Source organism: Pelodiscus sinensis, chromosome 20 (assembly GCF_052426305.1).
Source record: "Pelodiscus sinensis isolate ZL-2025 chromosome 20, ASM5242630v1, whole genome shotgun sequence".
Taxonomy (NCBI): Eukaryota; Metazoa; Chordata; order Testudines; family Trionychidae; genus Pelodiscus; species Pelodiscus sinensis.
In genome coordinates, this window is record NC_143071.1 from 23,744,292 (window position 1) to 23,769,955 (window position 25,664).

At 46.7% G+C, this 25,664-nt stretch overlaps 1 protein-coding gene across 2 annotated transcripts in view; it reads right to left on the bottom strand.

Annotated features, from left to right (window-relative positions):
- The window catches only part of SEPTIN9 (septin 9), a 266,724-nt gene that overhangs the window by 176,372 nt on the left and 64,688 nt on the right, over positions 1-25,664 (bottom strand). Inside the window, exon 1 of one of the 2 annotated variants that reach the window (XM_006122953.4) lies at positions 23,057-23,747. The exons of the other annotated variant lie outside the window; for it this stretch is intronic. Coding sequence (XP_006123015.1) covers positions 23,057-23,078 — 22 coding nt within the window. The 5' untranslated portion in view covers positions 23,079-23,747. Of the gene's footprint in view, positions 1-23,056; positions 23,748-25,664 lie in introns of those variants that run through there. 2 annotated transcript variants of the gene reach the window in all.

Below are 25,664 nucleotides of genomic sequence, written 5' to 3' on the forward strand. Positions count from 1 at the left end.
TCATCTTTGGGGGAGGTGATGTGAAAGAAAGGGTGCTGTCCAACCCATTCTATTGCCTGTAGCTCCTGAGTTTCCTTGGCAGGGCTTCCATTCAAACGCAGACAGATTATTATCCTCTTTGTTCAGGTGGATCACTGGGGAACAGAGGCTCTGTCTAAACTACGGGGGTTTTGCGGGATACCAGAGGTATCCCTCAAAACCCTGCCACATCTAGGGAACATGTTTGCTGTTCTGCTTTTTTTCACGGAAGAGCGAATACACTCTTTCGGGGAGCCATGGGCCAAATGGCGGAAAAGCCTCTTCCGCAAAAGCGATTGGAAAAAGCTACGCGAATTGCACAGCGCTATATGTGTAGCTTTTTCTGATAAAGCCTTGTAGTCTAGACCTAGCCAGACTAGGCTTGAGGTCACTCAAGGAAATCTGTTGCAAAGCAAAAAATTGAACCTGGACTTGTGAGTCGCAAGCTATGACTCTAACAAATGGGTTATCCTTCCTCTCTAAATGCCAGCTAGAGAAGGTATAGTTGAAAGCAGGTCCCTTCCATGTAGGATACACAACCTGACACTAAGATTTATAACACGAGCTGCTTCTCCTCTCTTTAATGCATTATTGTGGGCCGATGGCATTTTAGCTACAGCTGCGATTATCTAGTGGAGAAGCCAACAGGACACACAGACATTCTGCTTCTGGGATCAGCAGGGCCACAGAAGACGTGTTGAGTCAGAGATACTTCCCCAACATACTTATTTCTTAAATACTCATCATCTTGGTATGCTGGACTCTGGAAGCACTTTGGCTCACATGAGAAACTTTTTCCCTTCATCCCCAGCAACATATGAGTTTCAGTCGTGCAGCATGATCAATCACTGTGAAAAGGAATCTGAGAACTGGAAATGCACTGAAGTGCTGATTCACAGCCATGTGAGGCGGTGATGGGAAAACTGGCAACTGGATACTTGATTCTCTTTGCTCCCCCCACCCATGGAGAGGAGAATCATGACGTATGAAAGCTTATTATCTTATGGTCAATTACATTAGTCACATCCAGAGATCACAACAGAGATGATGTTCCCATTGCACTAGATGCTGTACATCCGTGCACACAAGAAGAGTAAGAACTCACAACCTATGAACAGAACCACCAGACAAACGATGGGTGACAGATAGCATTGTCCCCATTTCACAGAAATGAGAATGAGGCATGGAAAGTAGGTAGCCCAAGGTCACACTGGGAGTCTGTGGCAGAGCCAGGAAGTGACTCCAGATCTGCTCAATCTCAGTACAGAACCTTACTTGCCACGTATCCTTCCTCCAGTCCATGTGGGGCACAGGGTCTGCTCCAAGAGATGAATATAACTGAATTCAGGGATGACTGCTGAGGAGGACACAAGAGGGGCACCGGACAGACATGACTCCTCCCCTGCCACCCCTAGTACGGGGGAGAGGAGCAAGCTGGGGCTGGGTCGCTCCACTTCCCATGGCTGCCAGTGAGTGCAGGGCGGGGCGGGGGGAGAGGAGATCCCTACTGCCAGCACCAGGCCCCTCACTAGTCTCCTTGGCCCCAAAGGGCCCCCAGAGTGCAGGGCCAGGTAGCTGGACAAACCATCCAAGGGATGGGACAACTCTGCCTGCCAGCTCCTGGACCCGTGCCCCTTCCCTCCCCCCCCCCCCCACAGCATTTGGGGGGCATGTGACCCTTTGTGCCCCCACCACGCATCACCCCTTACTGAACTGCTATACTGTGGCCATACTGTAATTAAATGTAACATCCTTGTAGGTGTTGGTGGGAGATACAAAAGGAACCCAAAGCAGTAGAATTTAACTTCAAAAGGGAGAATTAGACAAAAAGAAGGTGGCTAGTTAAAAGGAAATTAAAAGGAACAACCACAAGGTGAAATATCTGTAAGGGGCACAAAACTTTAGAAATGCCATCAGAGCGGCTCAAACTACAAGGCTCAAACTATATGCGTACCCCCAATAAAGAAAAAAGTAAGAGGACCAAATTCCCCCCAAAAGTAAAGCAACAAAACAATCCCCCATCATGGCTAAACATCAGAATAAAAGGGCCTACTAGGGACAAAAAGACATCCTTTAAAAACCGGGAGTCAGATCCCACTGAGGGAAATAGAAAGGTTCATAAACTCTGGCAATTAGACCAAAAAAGAACCTGAAGACCAGCTGGCAAAAGACAAAAACTAACAGCAATTTTTTAAAAAGTACATCAAAAGCAGGAAGCCTGCCAAACAATCAGGGGTGAGGCCCACTGGACAAAGTGCTTAAGGGATGCTTAAAGAAAAGGGGGCTACTGCACAGATGTTAAATGGTTTTCATTGCAGAGTATGTGAAGGTATGTCTACACTACAGCACTAATTCGAACTAACTTAATTTGAACTAAGCTAATTCGAACAAGTGCATCTAGACATAAAAGCCTGCTGCCTCAGGCTAGCCGAGGGCTGTGCTTAAAGGGTCCCGACCCCCACCCCGGACAGACAGTTCGCAGGGTTCCCTGCTTGCCTCAATGAGGGACAGCAAAGTAGTCCTGTCTTGGAGTGCCCCGAATGCCCACACTCGGCACATCACAGCACTCAGCCATCAACCCGGCTGCATTTGCCGCAGGCTGCCATCCGGGGGAGGGGCTGGTCAATCGAGGGGCTGCAGGAGAGCTTCCACCCCGAGGAGCCCGCAGAGCCACCCCAGTCCTCCCCATCGGGGGCTCATACCCCATTCCTCACTCACCTCCTTCCACTTACCCCTCCCTAACCCCCCTTCCTGATGTAAAAAATAAAGGACACGTGTGTTCAAAAATAGAAACTCTCTTTATTTAACAAAACTGTGGGGGGGGGGGATTAACCTCTGGGGAGATTGGGAAAAGAAGGTGGGAGAGGGGAAGAGAGAGGGTGGGAGAGGGGAGGGGGAAACCTGGGAGGAGGGAGCTGGAAGGGGGAAGCCAGGGGAAGAAGGAGGAGGGGAAGTATCAAACTATGGTACGTCATATCTTCAGTACTGTGTACGGATGTGATCTCTTCACCCCAGAAAAAATATTTTGGCCTTGGAAAGGGTTCCGAAAAGGGCAACTAAAATGATCAGGGGTTTGGAACAGGTCCCATATGAAGAGAGGCTAAAGAGACTGGGACTTTTCAGCTTAGAAAAGAGGAGACTGAGGGGGGATATGATAGAGGTCTATAAAAGCATAAGTGGTGTGGAGAGGGTGTATAAAGAAAAGTTCTTCATTAGTTCCCATAATATAAGGACTAGAGGACACCAAATGAAAAGAATTGGTAGCAAGCTTCAAACTAATAACAGAAAGTTCTTCTTCACAAAGCAAATAGTCAACCTGTGGAACTCCTTGCCTCAGGAGGCTGTGAAGGCTAGAACTATAACAGACTTTAAAGAGAAGTTAGATAAAGTCATGGAGGTTGGGTCCATGGAGTGCTATTAGCCAGGGGGTAGGAACGGTGTCCCTGGCCTCTGTTTGTGGAAGGCTGGAGATAGATGGCACGAGACAAATGGCTTGGTCATTGTCTTCGGTCCATCCCCTCCAGGGTAGCTGGTGTTGGCCGCTGACGGCAGACAGGCTACTGGACTAGATGGACCTTTGGTCTGACCCAGTACGGCCGTTCTTATGTTCTTATGTTCTAAGCTCAGGGTCGGGGGGTCTCACTGGATCACCTTGATTTTCATGCAAACCTGCTCCTGGGTTTGCATGTGGCCTTTGGTGGCCAGGCTGGCAGCTATTCTGCCCTAGACAGCCACTTTCCTGTGCCTAGTGCGGAGGTCGTGGACGTTGGAAGCCTCCCCCCAAACCTGGATGAGGTCTACGGTCTCCGCACTAGACCAGACGGGTGCTTGCCTCTTGTGGCCCTGGGCAGGCTCCTGGGAGCTGCCAGCCTGGTCCCGGGAAGCGGCGGAGGGCTGGGTGGCAACGGTGGCTGCCTTGTGCTGTGCCAGGTGCAAGGTCTGCTGGCTGGGTGCTGGCAGGCTTGCACCTGGCATGGGCACCGTAGCCAGACGGTGCCCCTTTAAGGGCTCTGGGGCTGGGAGGGGGCAGAAGAGTTTCCATGGTTGTGCCCAGAGTGGCCACCAGGGCAACCTGGGAAGGGCTAGCCTCCAACTAGTTCGAATTAAGTGGCTACACAGCCCTTAATTCGAACTACTTAATTCGAACTAGGCGTTTGTTCTCGTAGAATGAGGTTTATCTAGTTCGAATTAAGCGCTCCACTAGTTCGAATTAAGTTCAAACTAGCGGTTTGCCTGTGTAGCGCCTATGAAAGTTAATTCAAACTAATGGCTGTTAGTTCGAATTAACTTTGTAGTGTAGACATACCCTGAGGGAGACAATAGTAAAACAAAAGGAAAAACTATGCCAAGTGGTGTTCTATTGTTGGTTTTCTTGGGTCTATCTTGAAGTAGATGGTTTCTAGGTATTCCTCTGGCCCTGAATACCACCTGTCATCACTATAGCCTCCAACTTAAACCCCTCCAATGCATTATCAATAACCTACAACCTATACTGGAACAGGATTCTATGCTTTGAGAGGCTCTGGGGGACAGACCCATAGTCTCCTATAGACAACCACCTAACCTCAGGAAGATTCTTACCAACAACCACAGGACATACCACACTAATACCAACTCTGGAACTTTCCCTTGCAACAAACCCCATTGCTAACTTTGTCCACATATTTACTCTGGTGACACCATCACTGGACCTAACCATGTCAGTTATATGATCAAGAACACATATTCCTGTTTATCCAGAAATATAATTTATGCCATCATGTGCCAACAGTGTCCTTCTGCTATGTATATTGGACAGACTTCTCAGACACTTCGCCAAAGAATTAATGCCCACAAATCAGACATCTTCACAAGGAAAAACCAGTTGTTTTTCATTTCAACCTACCTGGACATAGTCTTAACGACTTTACCACATGCATCTTACTTCAAAGAGACTTTAACACCAGATTACAGAGGGAAACTTCAGAACATTCTTTCATGCTTAAATTTGACACTTTATGAATGGGCCTTAACAAAGATGCTAATTACCTTAACCATTACAAAGATAGCTTCCCTACTTATCACCCCTGATTAGCCATTCATTGACTCATAAATAGCTATTCCCTCCCCCTGTCTTCCTCACCCCACCTTCTATACTAACTCTGATTTGTTAGTTTAATAATGTGTACACATTTTTCATTGTATTCCTTTGGTGTATATGTATCAGAGGGGTAGCTGTGTTAGTCTGAATCTGCAAAAGCGGCGAGGAGTCCTGTGGCACCTTATAGACTAACTGAAGTGTAGGAGCATAAGCTTTCGTGGGCAAAGACCCACTTCGTCAGATGCATGTAGTGGAAATTTCCAGAGGCAGGTATAACTATGCAGGCCAGGATCAGGCTGGAGATGACGAAGTGGATCCAATCAAGGAGGATGAGGCCCACTTCTAGCAGCTGATCTGGAGGTGTGAATTCCAAGAGAGCAGAAGCTGCTTTTGTAGTTAGCGAGCCATTCATAGTCTTTGTTTAATCCAGAGTTGATTGTGTCAAACTTGCAGATGAACTGTAGCTCAGCAGTTTCTCTTTGAAGTCTGGTCCTGAAGTTTTTTTGCTGCAGGATGGCTACCTTTAGATCTGCAATTGTGTGTTCATGAAGATTGAAGTGTTCCCCTACAGGTTTTTGTATGTTGCCATTCCTAATATCAGATTTGTGTCCATTGATTCTTTTACGTAGGGACTGTCCAGTTTGGCCGATGTATATAGCAGTGGGGCATTGTTGGCACGTGATGGCATATGTTACGTTAGTAGATGTGCAGGAGAATGAACCAGTGACAGTGTGGCTGATCTGGTTAGGTCCTGTGATGGTGTTGCTGGTGTATATATGTGGGCAGAGTTGGCACCGAGGTTTGTTGCAAGGATTGGTTCCTGAGTTCAAGTTATTATGGTGCGGTGTGTAGTTGCTGGTGAGAATATGCTTCAGGTTGGTGGGTTGTCTGTGGACAAGGACCGGCCTACCTCCCAAGGCCTGTGAAAGCGAGGGATCATTGTCCAGGATGGGTTGTAGATCACTAATGATGCGTTGGAGAGGTTTTAGCTGAGGACTGTAGGTGATGGCCAGTGGTGTTCTGTTGGTTTCTTTCTTGGGCTTGTCCCGTAGCAGGAGGCTTCTGGGTACACGTCTGGTTCTGTCGATCTGTCTCCTCACTTCCTCGTGTGGGTATCGCAGTTTACAGAATGCTTGTTGAAGATCTTGTAGGTGTAGGTCTCTGTCTGAGGGGTTGGAGCATATGCGGTTGTACCTCATATGTACCTCGTCATCTCCAGCCTGATTCTGGCCTGCATATTTATACCTGTCTCTGGAAATTTCCACTACATGCATCTGATGAAGTGGGTCTTTGCCCACGAAAGCTTATGCTCCTACACTTCAGTTAGTCTATAAGGTGCCACAGGACTCCTCGCCGCTTTTGGTGTATATGGTCATTCCAATTCTCTTCCAGAATATGATCTGAGGAAGTGGGTCTGGCCCACAAAAGCTTATCACCTATTAAACCATTTTGTTAGTCTTTAAAGTGCTACATAGTTTTTCCTTTTGTTTTAGCAAGATCAGACTAACACGGCTACCTCTCTATTAATAGTAAATCAAGATAGTGAAGTAGAAAACTGACTGTGAAGAATTACAAAGGGATCTCATAAAACTGGGTGACTGGGCAACAAAATGGCAGATGAAATTCAGTGTCGATAAGTGCAGAGTAATGCTTATTGCAAAACATAATCCAGCATAATCCGCTGGGGTCTAAATCAGCTGTCACAACTCAAGAAAGAAATGTTGAATGTTAGGCACTATTAGGAACAGGATAGATCATACGACAGTAACCATCATAATGCCACTATGTAAATCCATGGCACACCCATATCTTGAATACTTTATGCAGTTCTGATCACCCAGTTATATTAGAAATGGAAAAAGTACAAAGAGGGGCAACAAGAATGATTAGGGAACAGCTTCCGTGGAAGGAGCAATTAAAAAGAGAAATCTATCAACCTCATGAAGAAACTTGCACAAGTACAAACAGATATCATCTTTCTCTCCAAATGCAAACGGATGGACATTATACCAAATGGACTGAAGGTGAAAAATCCATTGCTATCTACATACTGCACAGACTACAGTGAGAGATTATGCCATATACTATCCAAAAAACTGAGGAACCACCTGATCAGCATCCTGTACAGCAAACAGGAAAACATCAAAAAAGAGCTCTCCAATCTGGAGTCTCTCATAAAACACCAACCTTCTGCACAAATGGACTTTACTAAAACAAGACAGGAGATCTACATTACACACTTCACTTCTCTACAGAGGAAAAAGGACTGTAAGCTGCCTAAAATCCTACCTGCCACATGGGGCCACAACAATGGTACCCCTAACTCACCCAGCAATATCGTCAATCTCTCCAACTACACACTCAGCTCGGCAGAAGAATCCGTTCTCTCTCGGGGACTCTCTTTTTGCCCCGCCACCCCCACTAACATGATACAGTTCTGCGGTGATCTGGAAGCCTACTTTCGCCGTCTCCGTCTCAAGGAATACTTCCAACACGACACTGAACAGTGCACTGACACACAGATACCTTCCCACCAACAGCACAAGAAGAAGAACTCCACATGGACTCCTCCTGAGGGCCGAAATGGCAGTCTGGACCTCTACATAGAATGTTTCCGCCGACGTGCACAGGCAGAAATTGTGGAAAAACAGCATCGCTTGCCTGGTAACCTCAGTCGTGCAGAACGCAATGCCATCCACAGCCTCCGGAACAACTCTGACATTATAATCAAAGAGGCTGACAAAGGAGGTGCTGTTGTCATCATGAACAGGCCTGACTACCTAAAGGAGGCTGCCAGACAACTCTCCAATACCAAATTCTACAGGCCACTTTCCTCAGATCCCACTAAGGAATATACTAAGAAACTGCACCATCTGCTCAGGACACTCCCCAAACAAACACAGGAACAAATCGACACACCTTTAGAGCCCCGACCAGGGTTGTTCTATCTTTTACCCAAGATCCACAAACCTGGAAATCCCGGACGCCCCATCATCTCGGGCATTGGCACTCTTACTGAAGGACTGTCTGGCTATGTGGACTCTCTGCTCAGACCCTACGCCACCAGCACTCCCAGTTACCTTCGTGACACTACGGATTTCCTGAGAAAACTACAATGCATAGGTGATCTTCCAGAAAACACCATCCTAGCCACCATGGATGTAGAGGCTCTCTACACTAACATCCCACATGCAGATGGAGTACAAGCTGTCAGGAACAGTATTCCTGATGATGCCACAGCACAACTGGTGGCTGAACTCTGTGAATTTATCCTCACACACAACTATTTCAGATTTGGTGACAACATATACCTCCAGACCAGTGGCACTGCTATGGGCACCCGCATGGCCCCACAATACGCCAACATTTTTATGTCTGACCTGGAACAACGCTTCCTCAGCTCTCGTCCACTTACACCCCTTCTCTACCTACGCTACATCGATGACATCTTCATCATCTGGACCCATGGGAAGGAGACTCTGGAAGAATTTCACCATGATTTCAACAGCTTCCACCCCACCATCAACCTCAGCATGGACCAATCTACACGGGAGGTCCATTTCCTGGACACCACGATACAAATAAGTGACAGTCATATCAATACCACCCTATACAGAAAACCTACCGACCGCTATACTTACCTGCATGCCTCCAGTTTCCATCCCGGACACACCACACGATCCATTGTTTACAGCCAAGCACTGAGGTACAACCGCATATGCTCCAACCCCTCAGACAGAGACCTACACCTACAAGACCTTCAACAAGCATTCTGTAAACTGCGATACCCACACGAGGAAGTGAGGAGACAGATTGACAGAGCCAGACGTGTACCCAGAAGCCTCCTGCTACGGGACAAGCCCAAGAAAGAAACCAACAGAACACCACTGGCCATCACCTATAGTCCCCAGCTAAAACCTCTCCAACGCATCATTAGCGATCTTCAGCCCATCCTGGACAATGATCCCTCGCTCTCACAGGCCTTGGGAGGTAGGCCGGTCCTTGCCCACAGACAACCCGCCAACCTGAAGCATATTCTCACCAGCAACTACACACCGCACCATAATAACTCGAACTCAGGAACCAATCCTTGCAACAAACCTCGGTGCCAACTCTGCCCACATATATACACCAGCAACACCATCACAGGACCTAACCAGATCAGCCATACTGTCACTGGTACATTCTCCTGCACATCCACCAACGTAATATATGCCATCATGTGCCAACAATGCCCCACTGCTATATACATCGGCCAAACAGGACAGTCCCTACGTAAAAGAATCAATGGACACAAATCTGATATTAGGAATGGCAACATACAAAAACCTGTAGGGGAACACTTCAATCTTCCTGGACACACAATTGCAGATCTAAAAGTAGCCATCCTGCAGCAAAAAAACTTCAGGACCAGACTTCAAAGAGAAACTGCTGAGCTACAGTTCATCTTTAAGTTTGACACAATCAACTCTGGATTAAACAAAGACTGTGAATGGCTTGCTAACTACAAAAGCAGCTTCTATTCTCTTGGAATTCACACCTCCAGATCAGCTGCTAGAAGTGGGCCTCATCCTCCTTGATTGGATCACCTCATCATCTCCAGCCTGATCCTGGCCTGCATATTTATTCCTGCCTCTGGAAATTTCCACTACATGCATCTGACGAAGTGGGTCTTTGCCCACGAAAGCTTATGCTCCTACACTTCAGTTAGTCTATAAGGTGCCACAGGACTCCTCGTCGCTTTTATTAAAAAGAGTGAGACTGTTTAGTGTAGAAAGGAGATGATGAAGAGAGGAGATGGTAGTTTTAAAAAATCATGACTGGTGTGGAGGAAGTGAATAAGGAAGTATTATTTACCTCTTCACATAACACAGGAACCAGAGGTCACCCAATGAAGTTAAGAAGCAACAGGTTTAAAACAAAAATAAGGAAGTACTTCTTTACACAACTCAAGTCAACCTGTGAAACCCATTGCCTAGGGAAGTTATGGAGGCCAAATGTATAAATGGACTTAAAAAAACATTAGATAAGTTCCTGGAGGACAGGTCAATCCTTGTCTATCAGCCAGAATGGCCAGAGACATAACCAACTGCATGCTCTGGGTACCTCAAGGTCTCGGACTGCCAGAAGTTAGGACTGGATGACAGAGGGTGGATGACTCGATAATTGCCCTCGTCTGTTTGTTCCCTGGCACTGGTCACTCTCACTGGGGGTATGTCTACACTACAATGTTAGTTCGAACTAATGAATATTAGTTCGAACTAACATTCATAGGCGCTACACTAGCGCTCCGCTAGTTTGAATTTGAATCGAACTAGCGGAGCGCTTAGTTCGAACTAGGAAAACCTCATTTTACGAGGATTAAGCCTAGTTCGAACTTACTAGTTCAAATTAAGGGGTGTGGCTTACTTCAAAGTAAGAATAAGAGCCTCCGGAAAAGGGCACTTTTTCCGGAGGATCGGGGCCAGTCTAGACGCTCTTTTCCGGCTTTTTTAAAAGCCGGAAAAAAGCGGCGGACATTTTTATTTAAATGCCGCGGGGGATATTTAAATCCCCCGCGGATTTCCCTACGACGACTAGTGAAATTTACATGCCCCTTCCGGAAAAGGGGCCAGTGTAGACGTAGCCCAGAGGTTTAAAAAGAATCCCAGTTTATACTTAAACTTATTCATTAGAAAAATGGAGACAGAAGCCCAGCAGCAGAGTGGGGGCTATCCTGTTTATTGTGTCGAGTGTAACATGTATGATTACCTGCCCTGTGGGCGGGTGGCCTATGTGTGCACCCGTTGCAAGGAGCTCCTGACCCTCAGAGACCGAGTTCGGGCTTTGGAGGTCAGGGTGGCTGAACTGGAGGAGCTAAGTGAGGTACAGAGATATGTTGATGAGACTTTCCGGGACATTGTAGTACAGTCCCACCTCTAGGCTGAGAGCCCCAGTGCTCTTGAAGAGGATGAAAGTCTCAAGGGAACAGAACATTCAATGGGAGCAGAGGGAAACCATCCCGTAGTTGGGACTCTCCTCCCAGAGGATGTTGCGGTATCCTCTCGCACTGAGGATACCTCTGAGGGGGAGGGAATGCCAGTTAGGAAGAGGCAGGTGTTAGTAGTGGGTGATTCGATTGTTAGAAACATAGATAGTTGGGTTTGTGATGACTGGGAGAACCGTATGGTCACTTGCCTGCCTGGTGCGAAGGCTGCGGATCTCTCGAGGCATCTAGATAGACTTATGTGTAGTGCTGAGGAGGAGCCGGTGGTCGTGGTGCATGTAGGTACCAATGACGTAGGGAAGGGTAGGAGAGATGTCCTGGAGGCCAAATTTAGGCTGCTAGGAAAGAGACTGAAATCCAGGATCTCTATGGTGGCATTCTCGGAAATGCTTCCAGTTCCATGCGCAGGGCCAGGTAGGCAGGCAGAGCTTCAGAGTCTCAATGCGTGGATGAGACGATGGTGTAGGGAAGAGGGGATTAGATTTATTAGGAACTGGGGACACTTTTGGGAGGGGGGAGCCTATACAGGAAGGATGGGCTCCACCTAAACCAGGGTGGAACCAGACTGCTGGCACTAAACATTAAAAAGGCCGTAGAGCAGTTTTTAAACTAAGAGATGGGGGAAAGCCGATTGGTGCGGAGATGCACGTAAATCGGAGGGAGACTTCTCTTAGAGGAGAATCCATTGATAGAGATTCTCTAAGCTGTAGTCAGAAAGAGAGGAGGGGAGAGGGCGAACCATGGGCCAGGGCAGACAAACAACCACATACAAAGGAATCCAATGCATCAGGGAAGGGCAGACAAATAAGCAGTGGCAAATTTTTGAAGTGCTTGTACACAAATGCTAGGAGTCTGACTAATAAGATGGGTGAACTAGAGTACCTTGTATTAAATGAGGAGATTGACATAATAGGCATCACTGAAACCTGGTGGAATGAGGAAAATCTGTGGGACACAATCATACCGGGATATAAAATATATAGAAAGGATAGAGCAGGCCGGGTGGGTGGCGGAGTGGCACTGTATGTGAAAGATAATGTAGAATCAAATGAAATAAAAATATTAAGTGAATCAACATGTTCAATAGAATCGCTATGGATAGTAATTCCATGCTCCAATAATAAGAAATTACCAGTAGGGATATATTACCGACCACCTGACTAGGACAGCGATACTGACATTGAAATGCTCAGAGAGATTAGAGAGGCTACCAAAATAAAGAACTCTATAATGGGGGATTTTAATTACCCGCATATTGACTGGATACATGTCACCTCAGGAAGAGAAGCAGAGATAAAATTTCTCAATGGCTTAAATGACTGCTTCTTGGAGCAGCTGGTGCAGGAACCCACAAGGGGAGAGGCAATTCTCGATTTAGTCCTGAGTGGAGTGCAGGATCAGGTCCAGGATATAACTGTTACAGGACCGCTTGGGAATAGTGACCATAATATAATAACATTCAACATTCCTGTGGTGGGAAGAACACCTCAGCAGTCCAGCACCCTGGCATTTAATTTCAAAAAGGGGAATTACACAAAAATGAGGAGGTTAGTTAAACAGAAATTAAAAGGCACAGAGACTAGAGCCAAATCCCTGAAAGCTGCATGGAAACTTTTTAAAGACACCATAATAGAGGCCCAACTTAAATGTATACCCCAAATTAAAAAACATAGCAAGAGACCTAAAAAAGAGTCACCGTGGCTTAACCACCATGTAAAAGAAGCAGTGAGGGACAAAAAGGTATCTTTTAAGAAGTGGAAGTCCAATCCTAGTGAGATAAACACTGTCAAATCAAGTGTAAAAATGTAATAAGAAAAGCGAAAAAATATTTTGAGGAACAGCTAGCCAAAAACTCAAAAAGAAATAAAATGTTTTTTAAGTACATTAGAAGCAGGAAGCCTGCTAAAAAACCTGTGGATCCCCTAGATGATCGAGCTATCAAAGGAGCAATCAAGGACGATAAAGCCATTGCGGAGAAACGAAATGATTTCTTTGCTTCAGTCTTCACGGCTGAGGACGTTGGGGAGATTCCTGAATCTGCACCGTCCTTTGTGGGTGATGAATCTGAGGAACTGTCCCGGATTGAAGTGTCATTAGAGGAGGTTTTGGAACAAATAGAAAATCTTAATGTTAACAAATCCCTGGAACCAGATGGCATTCATCCAAGGGTTCTAAAAGAACTCAAATGAGAAATTGCTGAGCTATTATCTGTGGTTTGTAACCTATCCTTTAAATCGGCTTCCGTACCTAATGACTGGAAGGTAGCCAACGTGACACCAATATTTAAAAAGGGCTCTAGAGGCGATCCTGGCAATTACAGACCGGTAAGTCTAACTTCAGTACCGGGCAAATTAGTAGAAACAATAGTAAAGAATAAAATTGTGAAGCATGTAGAAGAACATAATTTGTTGGACAAAAGTCAACATGGTTTCTGTAAAGGGAAATTCTGTCTTACTAATCTATTAGAGTTCTTTGAAGGGGTTAAGAAACATGCGGACAAGGGGGATCCAGTAGATATAGTATACTTGGATTTTCAGAAAGCCTTTGACAAGATCCCTCACCAAAGGCTCTTGTGTAAATTACATGGCCATGGGATAAGAGGGATGGTCCTTTCTTGGACTGAGAACTGGTTAAAAGACAGGAAACAAAGGGTAGGAATAAATGGTTAATTTTCAGATTGGAGAGGGGTAACTAGTGGTGTACCCCAAGGGTCAGTCCTGGGACCAATCCTTTTCAACTTATTCATAAATGATCTGGAGAAAGGGGTAAGCAGTGAGGTAGTAAAGTTTGCAGATGATACCAAACTGTTTAGGATAGTCAAGACAGAAGCAGACTGTGAGGGACTCCAAAAAGATCTCACCAAACGGAGTGATTGGGTAACAAAATGGCAAATGAAATTTAATGTGGATAAGTGTAAAGTAATGCACGTCGGGAAAAATAACCCCAACTATACATACAGTATGATGGGGGCAAATTTGGCTACGACAAATCAGGAAAGAGATCTTGGAGTTATCGTGGACAGTTCTCTGAAAACTTCCACACAGTGTGCAGCGGCGGTCAAAAAGGCAAATAGGATGCTAGGAATTATTAGGAAAAGGATAGAAAATAAGACCCAGAACATCTTACTGCCCCTGTATAAAACTATGGTACGCCCACATCTTGAATACTGTGTACAGATGTGGTCTCCTCACCTCAAAAAAGATATTTTGGCCTTGGAAAGGGTTCAGAAAAGGACAACTAAAATGATTAGGGGTTTGGAACGGGTCCCATATGAGGAGAGGTTAAAGAGACTGGGACTTTTCAGTTTAGAAAAGAGGAGACTGAGGGGGGATATGATAGAGGTCTATAAAATCATGAGTGGTGTGGAGAGGGCCGATAAAGAAAAGTTATTTATTAGTTCCCTAAATAGAAGAACTAGAGGACACCAAATGAAATTAATGGGGAGTGGGTTTAAAACTAATAAAAGAAAGTTCTTCTTCACACAGCGTGTAGTCAACCCGTGGAACTCCTTGCCAGAGGAGGCTGTGAAGGCTAGGACTATAATAGAGTTTAAAGAGAAGCCAGATAATTTCATGGAGGTTAGGTCCATAAAAGGCTATTAGCCAGGGGATAAAATGGTGTCCTTGGCCTCTGTCTGTCAGAAGCTGGAGAGGGATGGCAGGAGACAAATCACTTGATCATTGTCTTCGGTCCACCCTCTCTGGGGCACCTGGTGTTGGCCACTGACGGTAGACAGGATACTGGGCTAGATGGACCTTTGGTCTGACCCAGTACAGCCATTCTTATGTTCTTATGTTCTTATGTACGTTAAATCGAATTTCTGTGACAACTCGATTGCAGGAGGTCAACAGGAGAAACTCTCCTATCAACTTCCCTTACCCCTCGCGACAGAGTTTATGGTGGTACCATCTGTGGTCAATTTAGCGGGTTCTTACCAGACCTGCTAAATTGAACCCTGGCAGATTGATCTCCGGAGCATCAATCTCAGGCTAAGTGTAGACCTGGCCTGAGAAACATTTCCATAAAATTAACAAACAAACCCCATGGAAAGACAGACACAATCCTAAGTCTCCCTGGAGTTCTTAATTCAGTGATCAGTGCAGTAAAACTATTTGAGAAGTTAAGATGGATTCTCATGCACACATTGCTTCGAAGCAGCAAAAGGAGAGCAGGCTGGTCTGTCTGCAGCATGTTCATTGGACAGGCAAGAGGGGGCAGAGAAATATGAAACAGCATAGACGAAAATTATCTGTATTGCTCAAATTCTTTCCATTTTGAATGAGTACCTTTGTTATTTGTGCCATAGATGAGTACATTTCTCTCTTTTAAATTATGGATTTTTAACCTGGCAGCATCTCTTCAAAAAGAAATGAAGAGAATCCCCTCAGCCATGGTGGAAAATGGTGGAAATCAGGAAGTTGCTGGACCTTTGAGTTGGACCTGAGGTCAAATCAGGCTCTTGCTAACAAAGGAACCAATATGTTGGCTTCTAGAGCAGCTAGTTTCCTCCCCTCATATTTTTTCTAAATGAGAAATATAGTTTTCTCCCCACCTGGTGGTCACATTTTTTTGTGGACTCCCATGAGGCTTCCCCACGCTGCTGCTCTCAAACCTCACTCCTGGCAGCACAGACTAAGAAGGCACCATTTCTAGGAATGATATCACACCATTGTAGCAATCTGCATGGAACTTGGAGGGAGGAGCAGAGGTTTTGGGAGACACCAGGAAATCAGCCTATGTGCACATGGATAGAATGCTAGCTGCAGTTGCAGCATCTCTGTATATCTTAGTAAAGAGCCAGTTCAGTTTTACAAGCAATGTTTGCAATGGGGTGTGGACACAAAAGACCCCTTGGGGTTGTTCCCGGGTGTGCTGATTATGCTCCTGACACTTGCCTTCTTGCTCCCTGAAACTCTCTACCACCCTGTATTGCTAGGCCAGATTTTCTAGTCTCCCCCAGACAAGGCACAGAGCTGGGGTCACCATCCCCCCTGGAGAACAAGGCAGACACTTCAGCTCTGAGAGAATGCTCTTCTAGGGCACAGTGCCCAGGAAACCAATCCCCAAAAGGGATCAACTCCCCTACCCTCAATTTCTCTGAGTAAAAGTTTTACACAAAGAAAGCTCATGAGGATGTTCACCCTCTTATCAATGAAAGAGAAATATGCACCCTGATTGCTCCCTCCAGGTAACAATTATTTACACTGGACTTGATAGTAAACAAAGTGCTTTATTGAGGATAAACAGTAGGATTTAAGTGGTTGCAAGCAAAAACAGAAGGATCACAGTTTTACCACAAGGCCAGTCCTCCTGCCCCCAAATAACCTTGCCATGCACACCCTCCCCCAGGGTGGCGCACCCCACAGTCTGGAAACCTTTGCTCTAGAGGGTGTCCGATAGGGAATAGCACTTAGGGAAACAGACAAGCCGAGCTCATGCTTCTGTGAAAACCACTGACTAGGAAAATGCCAGAGACCATTTGGAGTAAGTCTGCACTTGGGTCTGATTCTTCTGCCTCACCCGCATTAATCAGGAATAACTGCAGGGGCAGCCAGTGTAATTAGCAGTAAACACTGCTGGAATGAGGTCAAAATCAGGCTCCCTATATCGAGAGCTACACCCCATTTAGGGAAATCCCATTGACAAGCATGGAGGAACACTGTGATCCCTACCAATCACTCCCCCTACTCCCTCCAGCTCTTAGTCACTTGAGCCCCAGCGGAGTGAGCACAGCCTAAGCAGAGCTGATTAGCATTCAAGTCAGTCAGAAGACATAGACACCTGACTGACTGGACAGCTGTTGAACCACATGCACTACAAACAAGCGCTGTCCAGGCCGCTGCTGACAAGCTGTCACACTTTGCAGGAAGGTTAATTTATAAAGTGTTTATACAGGGTTAATAAATGATTAACAGGTGTGTAATAAATGGCTAATTAGCTGTTAGAAAATTCACTAGGTTACTTATAATCATATATAAGTAAGACCTTGTAAGACCATCTGCAACACATGCCTCTCATGTCTGTAACACGCCTATAACACCTATTAATCGTTTATTAAATATTTATAAACAATTTATATATGGAAGCTTAGTATAAAATAATTCATCCAAGGTCTGAATCCTCCATAAAGTAACAAATATCAGCTCTACCCACCCCACACATTGCAATAAAACCACATTTCCCACTCCTTTACCGCCTCTCTTTTCTTTACTTTTAACAAAACCCAATGGAACCCTTTGCCTCTTTCACAATTAATGTCTCAACTGAGGTTGCAGACAAGAGCTGGCTTGGCTCTTTATTAAAGGAGAATCTGGATGAACCATTACCAAAATGTCCATCTCATACTGAATGTCTACACAGCAGGGCTAAAGCCAAAATAAGCTATGCAACTTCAGCGATGTCGAGTAGATACAGTTTAAGTTGAAATAGCTTATTTCGGCTTTTGGCTCTGTCTACACAGCAGGAAGTCCGAGGAAGAGCACTCTTCCTCCCACTCCCCTTACTCCTCGTAAAATGAGGGTGACAGGAGTTGGAGTAAGAAGTCCTCCAGCTCAACATTATTTTGACATTATTTCGAAATAACTGCTTGTAGTGTAGACATGAACTATCTTATTTTGGAATAATGTCTGTTATTTTGAAATAACGCTGCTGTGTAGACGTACCCTCAGGGAAAGACAGGAACACTAGCGGGAACAAACCTGCTGCCATCTAGACTCCCCAAGACTGTCTGGAAAGAAGTAGAGGAAGAGCAGTCATGTGTATGAATAAATAAATAAATAAGGGCTAGAGAACACTAGGTGGGTACAGCTTTTCAGTCTTTTTATGCAACACAAGATTAAAGATACCTGATAACAATACATTTAAAGCAGATCTCTGTGTTTTAATGTACCGCAATGTTAACTTGTGAAACTCAATGTCAGGTGATTTTACAATAGTCTATTCTACTGATGCCCAAAGGTATCAATGCTTTAGCTTCTAAACACAGAGGCTGTGTCTACACTGCACCCCTTTTCCGGAAAAGGGATGCAGATTAGACACATCGGAATAGCAAAATTCGCGGGGGATTTAAATATCACCCGCGGCATTTGCATTTACATGGCTGCCACTTTTTTCCGGCTTGGGGATAAGCCGGAGAAAAGCGCCAGTCTAGACGTGAGTCTCCGGAAAATAAGCCCATTTCCAGAGGGTCTCTTATTCCTACTTTCATCTCCATTCCGATGTGTCTAATCTGCATCCCTTTTCCGGAAAAGGGGTGCAGTGTAGACACAGCCAGATTGTCCCTTCCCAGGAGAGCATAAAGCAGGACGGGAGACAGGCCCAAAATTGTGGAATGAACTCCCATGGGAATTAAGGCCCATCATAAAGCTTACTGCCTTCCACTCCAAGTGCAAGGCTCTTTGCTTTAATCTGCCTTCTCTTAAGTAAACATAGAATGACATTTATATAATATTTAAAATAAAGCAAAATAAGACACTTCCTTGCACACTTCCTCTGAGGAGCGAGTGAAAGAACAAACACAACACACTTTAGCCATGTTGCTTACTGCACTACTGAGGTTGTGTCTAGACTACAGGATTTTTTTGGAAAAAAGAGCTTTTTTAAAAAAAAACCCGTACCTGCGTCTAGACTACTGCCACATTCTGTCGACAGTAAATCGAAAGAACGTGGCGGTTTTGTCAACAGCGGTAAACCTCATTCTACAAGGAATAACACCTTTTTTTGAAAGTCACCTTTTGAAAAAAGGCGCTATTGCATGAAAACAGGGCTTTTTCGAAAGAGAGTGTCCAGACTCTCTTTCGAAAAAGTGGGCCGCTTTTTTGAAAAATCTTGTTGTTTAGATGCTCTTTTTCGAAAGATACTTTCGAAAAAGCCTGTTGAAAGAGGCTTGCAGTCTAGATGTAGCCTGAGAGTGCTCATATTATGGTGATAGGTGCAATGTAAGAAACTATAGGGAGTAAAACCTTTTAAAGGGTCATGATATGAATCTCTCTGTACTGAAACATCCACAATTACATTGACAGGGACTATCTCAGCCTCATGCTTCAGGGATCCCCAGGCCCAGAACTGCAGAGCTAGGGTGTATTACAGGGATTGGCGTCTTTTTCTGAAACAGCAGGCATTGGCCAGTGTCAGAGACTGGAGAGTGGCTAGATGACGTGGCGAGGCTGCCCTCCCTCTCCCCCGTGTGGGGGGAGCCTGTCAGAATCAGGAATGCAGAGGGCTTCTTTGTAGGAGCACTGTGCTTGCATGAGAAGTGGCCTGATTCTTAGTCACACTGAGGCTCCATCCCACAGCTCTGGGAAGGCAGGATTCAGTTTTCTTTCTACTGTGGGAAGCTCCAGTGGTAGAATATTAATTAAAAGCATGTTTCTGGCCAGAAGAGCACCAGGAAACGTGGCCACCTAGCGCGACATGGATCTGTTCTCCATCTGAGTCATGTCTTGTTGATTCACCAAACCCGGCTTTTTCTTTCCTGCTTCCCGCACTGCAGAGCCAGAACTGTGAGAGGGCAGGATGCTTTCTCTTCTGCCTGGGACACCAGCTGCTGAACTGCCCGCTCTCGTCATGATGGCCAAAGCATTACCAGCCAGACTGGGAGGCCCAGTTCTCTTCTCCTGTACTCCAGGATGCTGGTCCATTGAGCGACATGAAGGGCTTTGGCACAATCATGTTAGCTGGAGATGCACTTCCTCCACGTCCCTTCATTTACACCATGGTTACAAACTGGGGCCCTGACCACAGAGCCCAGATTAACTGTCCTCCTCCATCAGCCCCACTGGTGAGCACTGGGGGGGCAACTCTGGCTTATGTGAGGCCAGAGTCAGACCTGAGTAAGAATTGGATCCAGAGATGGCAGCTGGATTGCCAGGTACCAGCCACAGCTCAGTCTGTGGCCTAGAAACCAAGCAGATCTGCCCAGGGGTCAGTGCTGCAGAATAAACCTAGGAAACTGACAACATAATGTGAAACGCCAGCGCCTCACTTAACAAGCTTTTCCGATGTTCACGTTAACCCTTGCTCCCCTGCGCCTCCGAAGAGGTTGCCAGTGCATTTCAAATTCCTCCCTGAACCGCAGCTTTTAAATACTGTTTCCTATTAACAAATCTATGTCATATTAATGTTTCCTCAGGCTCTAAATATACCCACCCCCCTCCTGCATTTTCCTCTCCCACGCTGCTGCTGAGACAGGGCTCTCAAAAGGATGAATCATTCGAGAACTGCCGCTGGTCATGTCCCTTTCTTTCTCCAGTCTTGGACAGCGCTTCGCTGCCTGGCAAGCGTGCTGCACTCTTTCCTCTCTGGCACAGCTGGCTGGAAGCACAGCCCCCCAGAGCCCAGTGAACCCAGAGCAGAGTCCTGGGCACTGTATCCTGGTGAAATGCTCCCCACATCTGAACTGTACGTGCAAACCAGCCTCTCCACCCAGAGCTGAGACATGCATCTACTACCCTTGTTTAGCACCCATCATATACCACAACTATTTGTCATCCACATGTCAGCAGATGCTTTCACTGGGGGCTCCGTTGCCTGGCTGCCCTGCCAACAACAGCATGACACAGCTAACTCACAGGAACTGAAATCTTCAGAGACTTCTCCCATTCCAGCAGGGGTCACTGACACTCCCAAGCTAAGTCATCTGCAGACACAACAATTTGCAGACTTTGTTAGTGAGCCTTAGGAAGGTGTCAGGCTACTGGAGGTTAACTAGGGCTGCTGCATCTGTGCCCTTAGCTCCATTGCACATAAGGTATCGGTGATCAGAGTGATCAGGACGTATCCCGCTCAGAGTTAGATGGACTCTTGCTACGTCCAGCTATTGCATGTAGAGTGCAGGCTGAGTCACACCGAGCTGTTCCCAAAATGAGTCGGGGCTTCTGGGAGCTGAGCTCAGGCCTGCTTCAGATCATGGGACTGGGGCCAGAAATGAAAGTTCTGTTTGTCAGGCCCCCTTGTCCTGGGAAAATGCTAGTGCCAGGGAAAAGCAGCAGCAAATTTAAAAGATCAACTCAGTGTGGAGTCCGACCGGCCTTGCTCTGCAGAACTTGTCCCATTCCCTCTGTTGTTTATCCTCTGTCTGGCCGAGGCCCATGCTGCAGTGCTACAGGATTATCCAAGTCGGAGCTCTGGTATTACTAACATATTCACATGCTATCCGTTGAGTCAAGAGCAGCTCCCAGGAATGCTTTGAAGTGGCTCAAACCAACGGAGAGAAGTGGGGAAGAGAGGGCAAGAGAGAAGGAGCGCACACATCAACCTCTTTAGAAAAGGGGTGGGAAGGAGAGGATGCTCCTGCAAGCCGGTCTCAAGCTGTTGAACTCTGTCACCTCCCATTGACAGCAACGACAGGAGTTGTGGGTGCCCAGCACCTCCCAGGATCAGTCCCTTACTCAGTCATAGCTGGGCCTGTGCACCATCATGGTTGTGCAGTTCTCTGTCTCCATGGTCCCTCTGTCGAGCACTGTTACGTGTCTGGCTGGAGTAAAGAAAGGCCTCCCCTACAGTACTTAATGGCACAAACTAGTGTCTGGACCAAGGTCCTCCACAGCCTCCCCTCTCAGCCTGATGGCCTCTACGGGTCTCTCGAGCCCTGTCTGCAGCAGGCAAGGCTGTGTGGCTGTACGGTGGGCCTACATGCCCCAGTTTGGCCCAGGAATGGGACTGACTTTCCCTCGTGGTTGCTGCTCTCCACCCTTGCTCAACCGCTTCCCCTCATCCTTGTGGTTTTCTTTCCATCCCTGATGCTTCACCCCTCCCAGATGTTGCTTCACCCATGCCAACTCAGAGTGGCCGGAAGCACATGCAGGCTTCAGAGCCGGTGAGAAGCCATTTGCTTTTCACTGTCCCCAGCACACCCCTTGACTCCCAGCAGATGGGGAATGAACAAGGAACCCCAGACTGAGTTAGCAGCTGCAGTGTTTTAGCCCATTCAAAGTATCAGCCCCTGCATGCCTGGCCTCTCCAGATGCCTTGGGACTCCTTTGCTGGAGGCCCTCCTGTTTTCTCTTTGGGTCCCTCACAGAGCTCTGAATGGATGTGGCCCTGCTCTCATCTCTGGGTTCAAGCTTCTAAGGCAAACCTCCCCGCATCCCTACCCTTGGCTTTTAACAACCAACTGTTGTCAGGGCCTTAGCCACTGCTTAGCAACAGGTCCCGAACTGCCGCTTGCTGAGATGCAGTTACCTGATGCCTTCTGACCAACAGGCTGAGGACTCATCTCTCAGACATGCACCATTACCTGGCACTGTCAGTGAGGCACAGGAGTTAGAGGGGCCCTGTTCGTTCTATCCCCTCCCCCACCCCAGCACACGCACTTCTCCAGCAACTTGGAGCCTAAGACTGCATGAAGCCAATCCCTTTTCCCAGGGTTATACACCCAGCCTCTGCTTTTTGTGGGAATATGCATGCAGCCAGGAGGCACCATCCTAGCAGCAGGAGACTCCTGACCTGTGACCAAGTCTCTCTGAAGCAGCACAAGCTGTACTGGAAAGGCAGATACTGTCTTAACACAAGCTTTGGCATGCAGGGAAAGCTAAACCACAACGTGCAGCCGACCTCCAGGGTCTAAAGGCATCCTTAAATGAAGAGCCAGAATATTTTCTCTCCCTGACTCCTAGCCCTGAGCTAACAGTCTCAGCATTCATCTGCCTCACTCCGATGCAGCAGATTGAAAAAGAGAGAGAAAGAGGGAGAGGGAGAGAGAGAGAGAGAGACTCAAATGAAATCCAGACCCAGAAAATGATTTTTTTTCTCCCACACCCTCCTCTGCTTCTGTTGGAAACCCTATCTGTCTGCAGAACTTCGGAGGATGAAAAAAATAAAAAGCAGAACATTAAAAAAATATAAAAGGGACCATTGAAATCAAACCAGAGCTTGGCTGGTTCTTCTCTTAACACGCAGACACTCTGGGGGGAAAGGACGGGGGTGCAGGACAGTGGAGCAATACAGCATAGATAAAACAATCAATAGCCTACCTGAAATGCGGTCCCTCTCCATTACTACAGGATATATTTAGCATCCGTGTGTCACACCGTCCCTTTTTTCGGTGGCGTCCCCTTCTTCAATCCTCTTTCCCTCCCTCCTTCCTTTCCTTGCCTCCTCCTCCTCCTCTTCCTCTTCCCAAAAAAAGCTCTTTGTCTGGTCTAATTTCTTCAATCTGTTGCAATCATGAATGCATCCAAATTACCACATTTCCATGTGCTGATCATATGTTTGTGCTCCAAACTGAAGTAGCTTTGTCTCTTTCAAAGGAAAAGAAAGAGCGAGGCAGAACCGAAGAGGAAAAAGGAGGGGGTGCATGACCCGCAAACTCAACAGTCCCCCCAAATACTCCACCGCGTGTACACGCTGGCAAAGCCCAGGTTCTCCAGAGGACAGTTTTAAAGCTGCAGCATGAGCAAATCAGAAGAATGCTCTCTCCACGCCTGACTCCTTTTAGTATCCACCAGGAGCCTCGTATACAAATCGACTCTTTGGAAGAACGGAGTAACAACACATCCAGCTTCTCAAATCCCTCCCTACTTCCCCAGTCTTAGTGTGTTGCTATTTCCTCTATCCCTGGCCCTCCTCCTTTGGTGGCTAAAGCATTTTAAAGAACTAGCATCCTGCTTGTTCCCCCACCCAGCCAGCTCTGAAGTTTCGATTCATGCATAAACTATTCCGCTGATGAAGGCTGATTTCATCCTCAGGCAGAGCATCGTGGTTTGCCTGCTACCAGAAAGGACCCGACCACTGCACATGTTTACTGTCCCACGGGAGCCCTGCTGGAGAGGGTTACAGCTGAATCTTGGCAAGGAGTCCCTGCTTCTCTTTCACAGGAACAGCCGGCTACCCCAGGCCCTCCCCTCGCTACACAAGCGATAAGAAAAGGGATTTCTGCAGCCAGCTGGAAACCAATAGTGAAACCTCCCTTTCCAGCCTGGCAGTGACAGGAGTCGGGGGCTGCCCTGTCACTCCCAAACAGCCAGAGCTTGGCTTCAGAAAGCACCTTTCTCTTACTCCCTTCCTGTGGTGTAATGAGCTAGGGGCTGGCAGTGCACTGAGCGTGCAGAGTAAATGGAGCAGCCATTATGAGCTCATGCACCAGTCTGGACAGTAGAGCTGCTTCTGCTGAGGGCAGGAAGGCGAATGCTGGCAAGGACTCTGGGGCTAGAGGCTATTCTTTATGGAAACAAAAGCCAGGCAGAAGAGATGCTCCCCTGAGAGGGCACCAGTACCAGCTCAGTACATACTGCCTGGGGGCTCTGCCATGAGAGTAAGGCCAATCCTCACCTGTAGGGTTACCAGGTGTCTGGTTTTGAATCAGACAGTCCAGTCAGGAAACAAATTGCGAAAATATAAATGAGAAAATATAAATGTCCAGGATTTTCTAAATAAGATGCAATGTCAAGTGTTGAAACCATCTGCCAACCCTACCACATGTGACTTAAACACACAGCCTCCTGGCTCCTTGTTACGGCAACAGTCACACAGCTCGCTCCCCAGCCCACAAGCCATTCTTTCCATGGGGCATGCTGGCTTGAATGACACAGGAATCGTCTCGGTGACTGCAGCCAAGTTGCAGAGCACAGACGCAGAGGATGGCACCAAGTAGAAATGCACAAAGGGTACCAGCACCAGCCCACACATCACTCCTCAGCTGGGCAATGAGAACAATTGGGTAATTCCACAGACTGTGAGTAAACAGGCCAGATGTAAGGCCCCAGGCCTTCCCCTCAGTGTGCCTGCACAAAGCCACAGCCACAGTGAGAAAGCCAGGAATTCTCCTGGGGCAAGGAATGGAAGGCCCTTTTTGTTAGTCACCAGTAGCTGAAAGGCACTGCCGTCCCACAGGGGTCCTTTGAAAAGCTCCGCGTGCCAAAACCCCAGACATGGCTGAGACCTTGAAACCGGGATGGCCACAGGCCTCAGCTCCCAGAGCTGATTCAGAGCTCTTGACCACGCTCATTGCTACTCCCATCACTTCACATTGACTCAACAGACATACAGACCCAGGAGCAATCCCAGAATCTGATTATATGGATTATTATTTCAATTACAGTAGTACAGATGCTCTGGGATCAGGGCCCAATTGTGCTAGGCACAGTACATTCTGTCCCAAAATTTGTACAGCCAATATGGACAATTATTTATATTGCATTACCATCAGGCACTTGCCCCTTGTAATGTGCTATGACCAAGGATTAGTTCATTATTATTATTATTTTATTGTAGTTGCATTTAGAAGCCTAGTCATGGACTAGGACCTCTTTGTGCTAAAGCAAAATGCAGGACTATGTAGCACTTTAAAGACTAACAAGATGGTTTATTAGATGATGAGCTTTCATGGGCCAGACCCACTTCCTCAGATCAAATAGTGGAAGAAAATAGTCACAACCATATATACCAAAGGATACAATTAAAAAAAAGAACACATATGAAAAGGACAAATCACATTTCAGAACAGAAGGGGGATGCGGGGGAGGGGGGAAGAAGGAAGGAAGGTAGAATCATAGAATAATAGGACTGGAAGGGACCTCAAGAGGTCATCGAGTCCAGCCCCCCGCCCTCAAGGCAGGACCAAGCTCCGTCTACACCATCCCT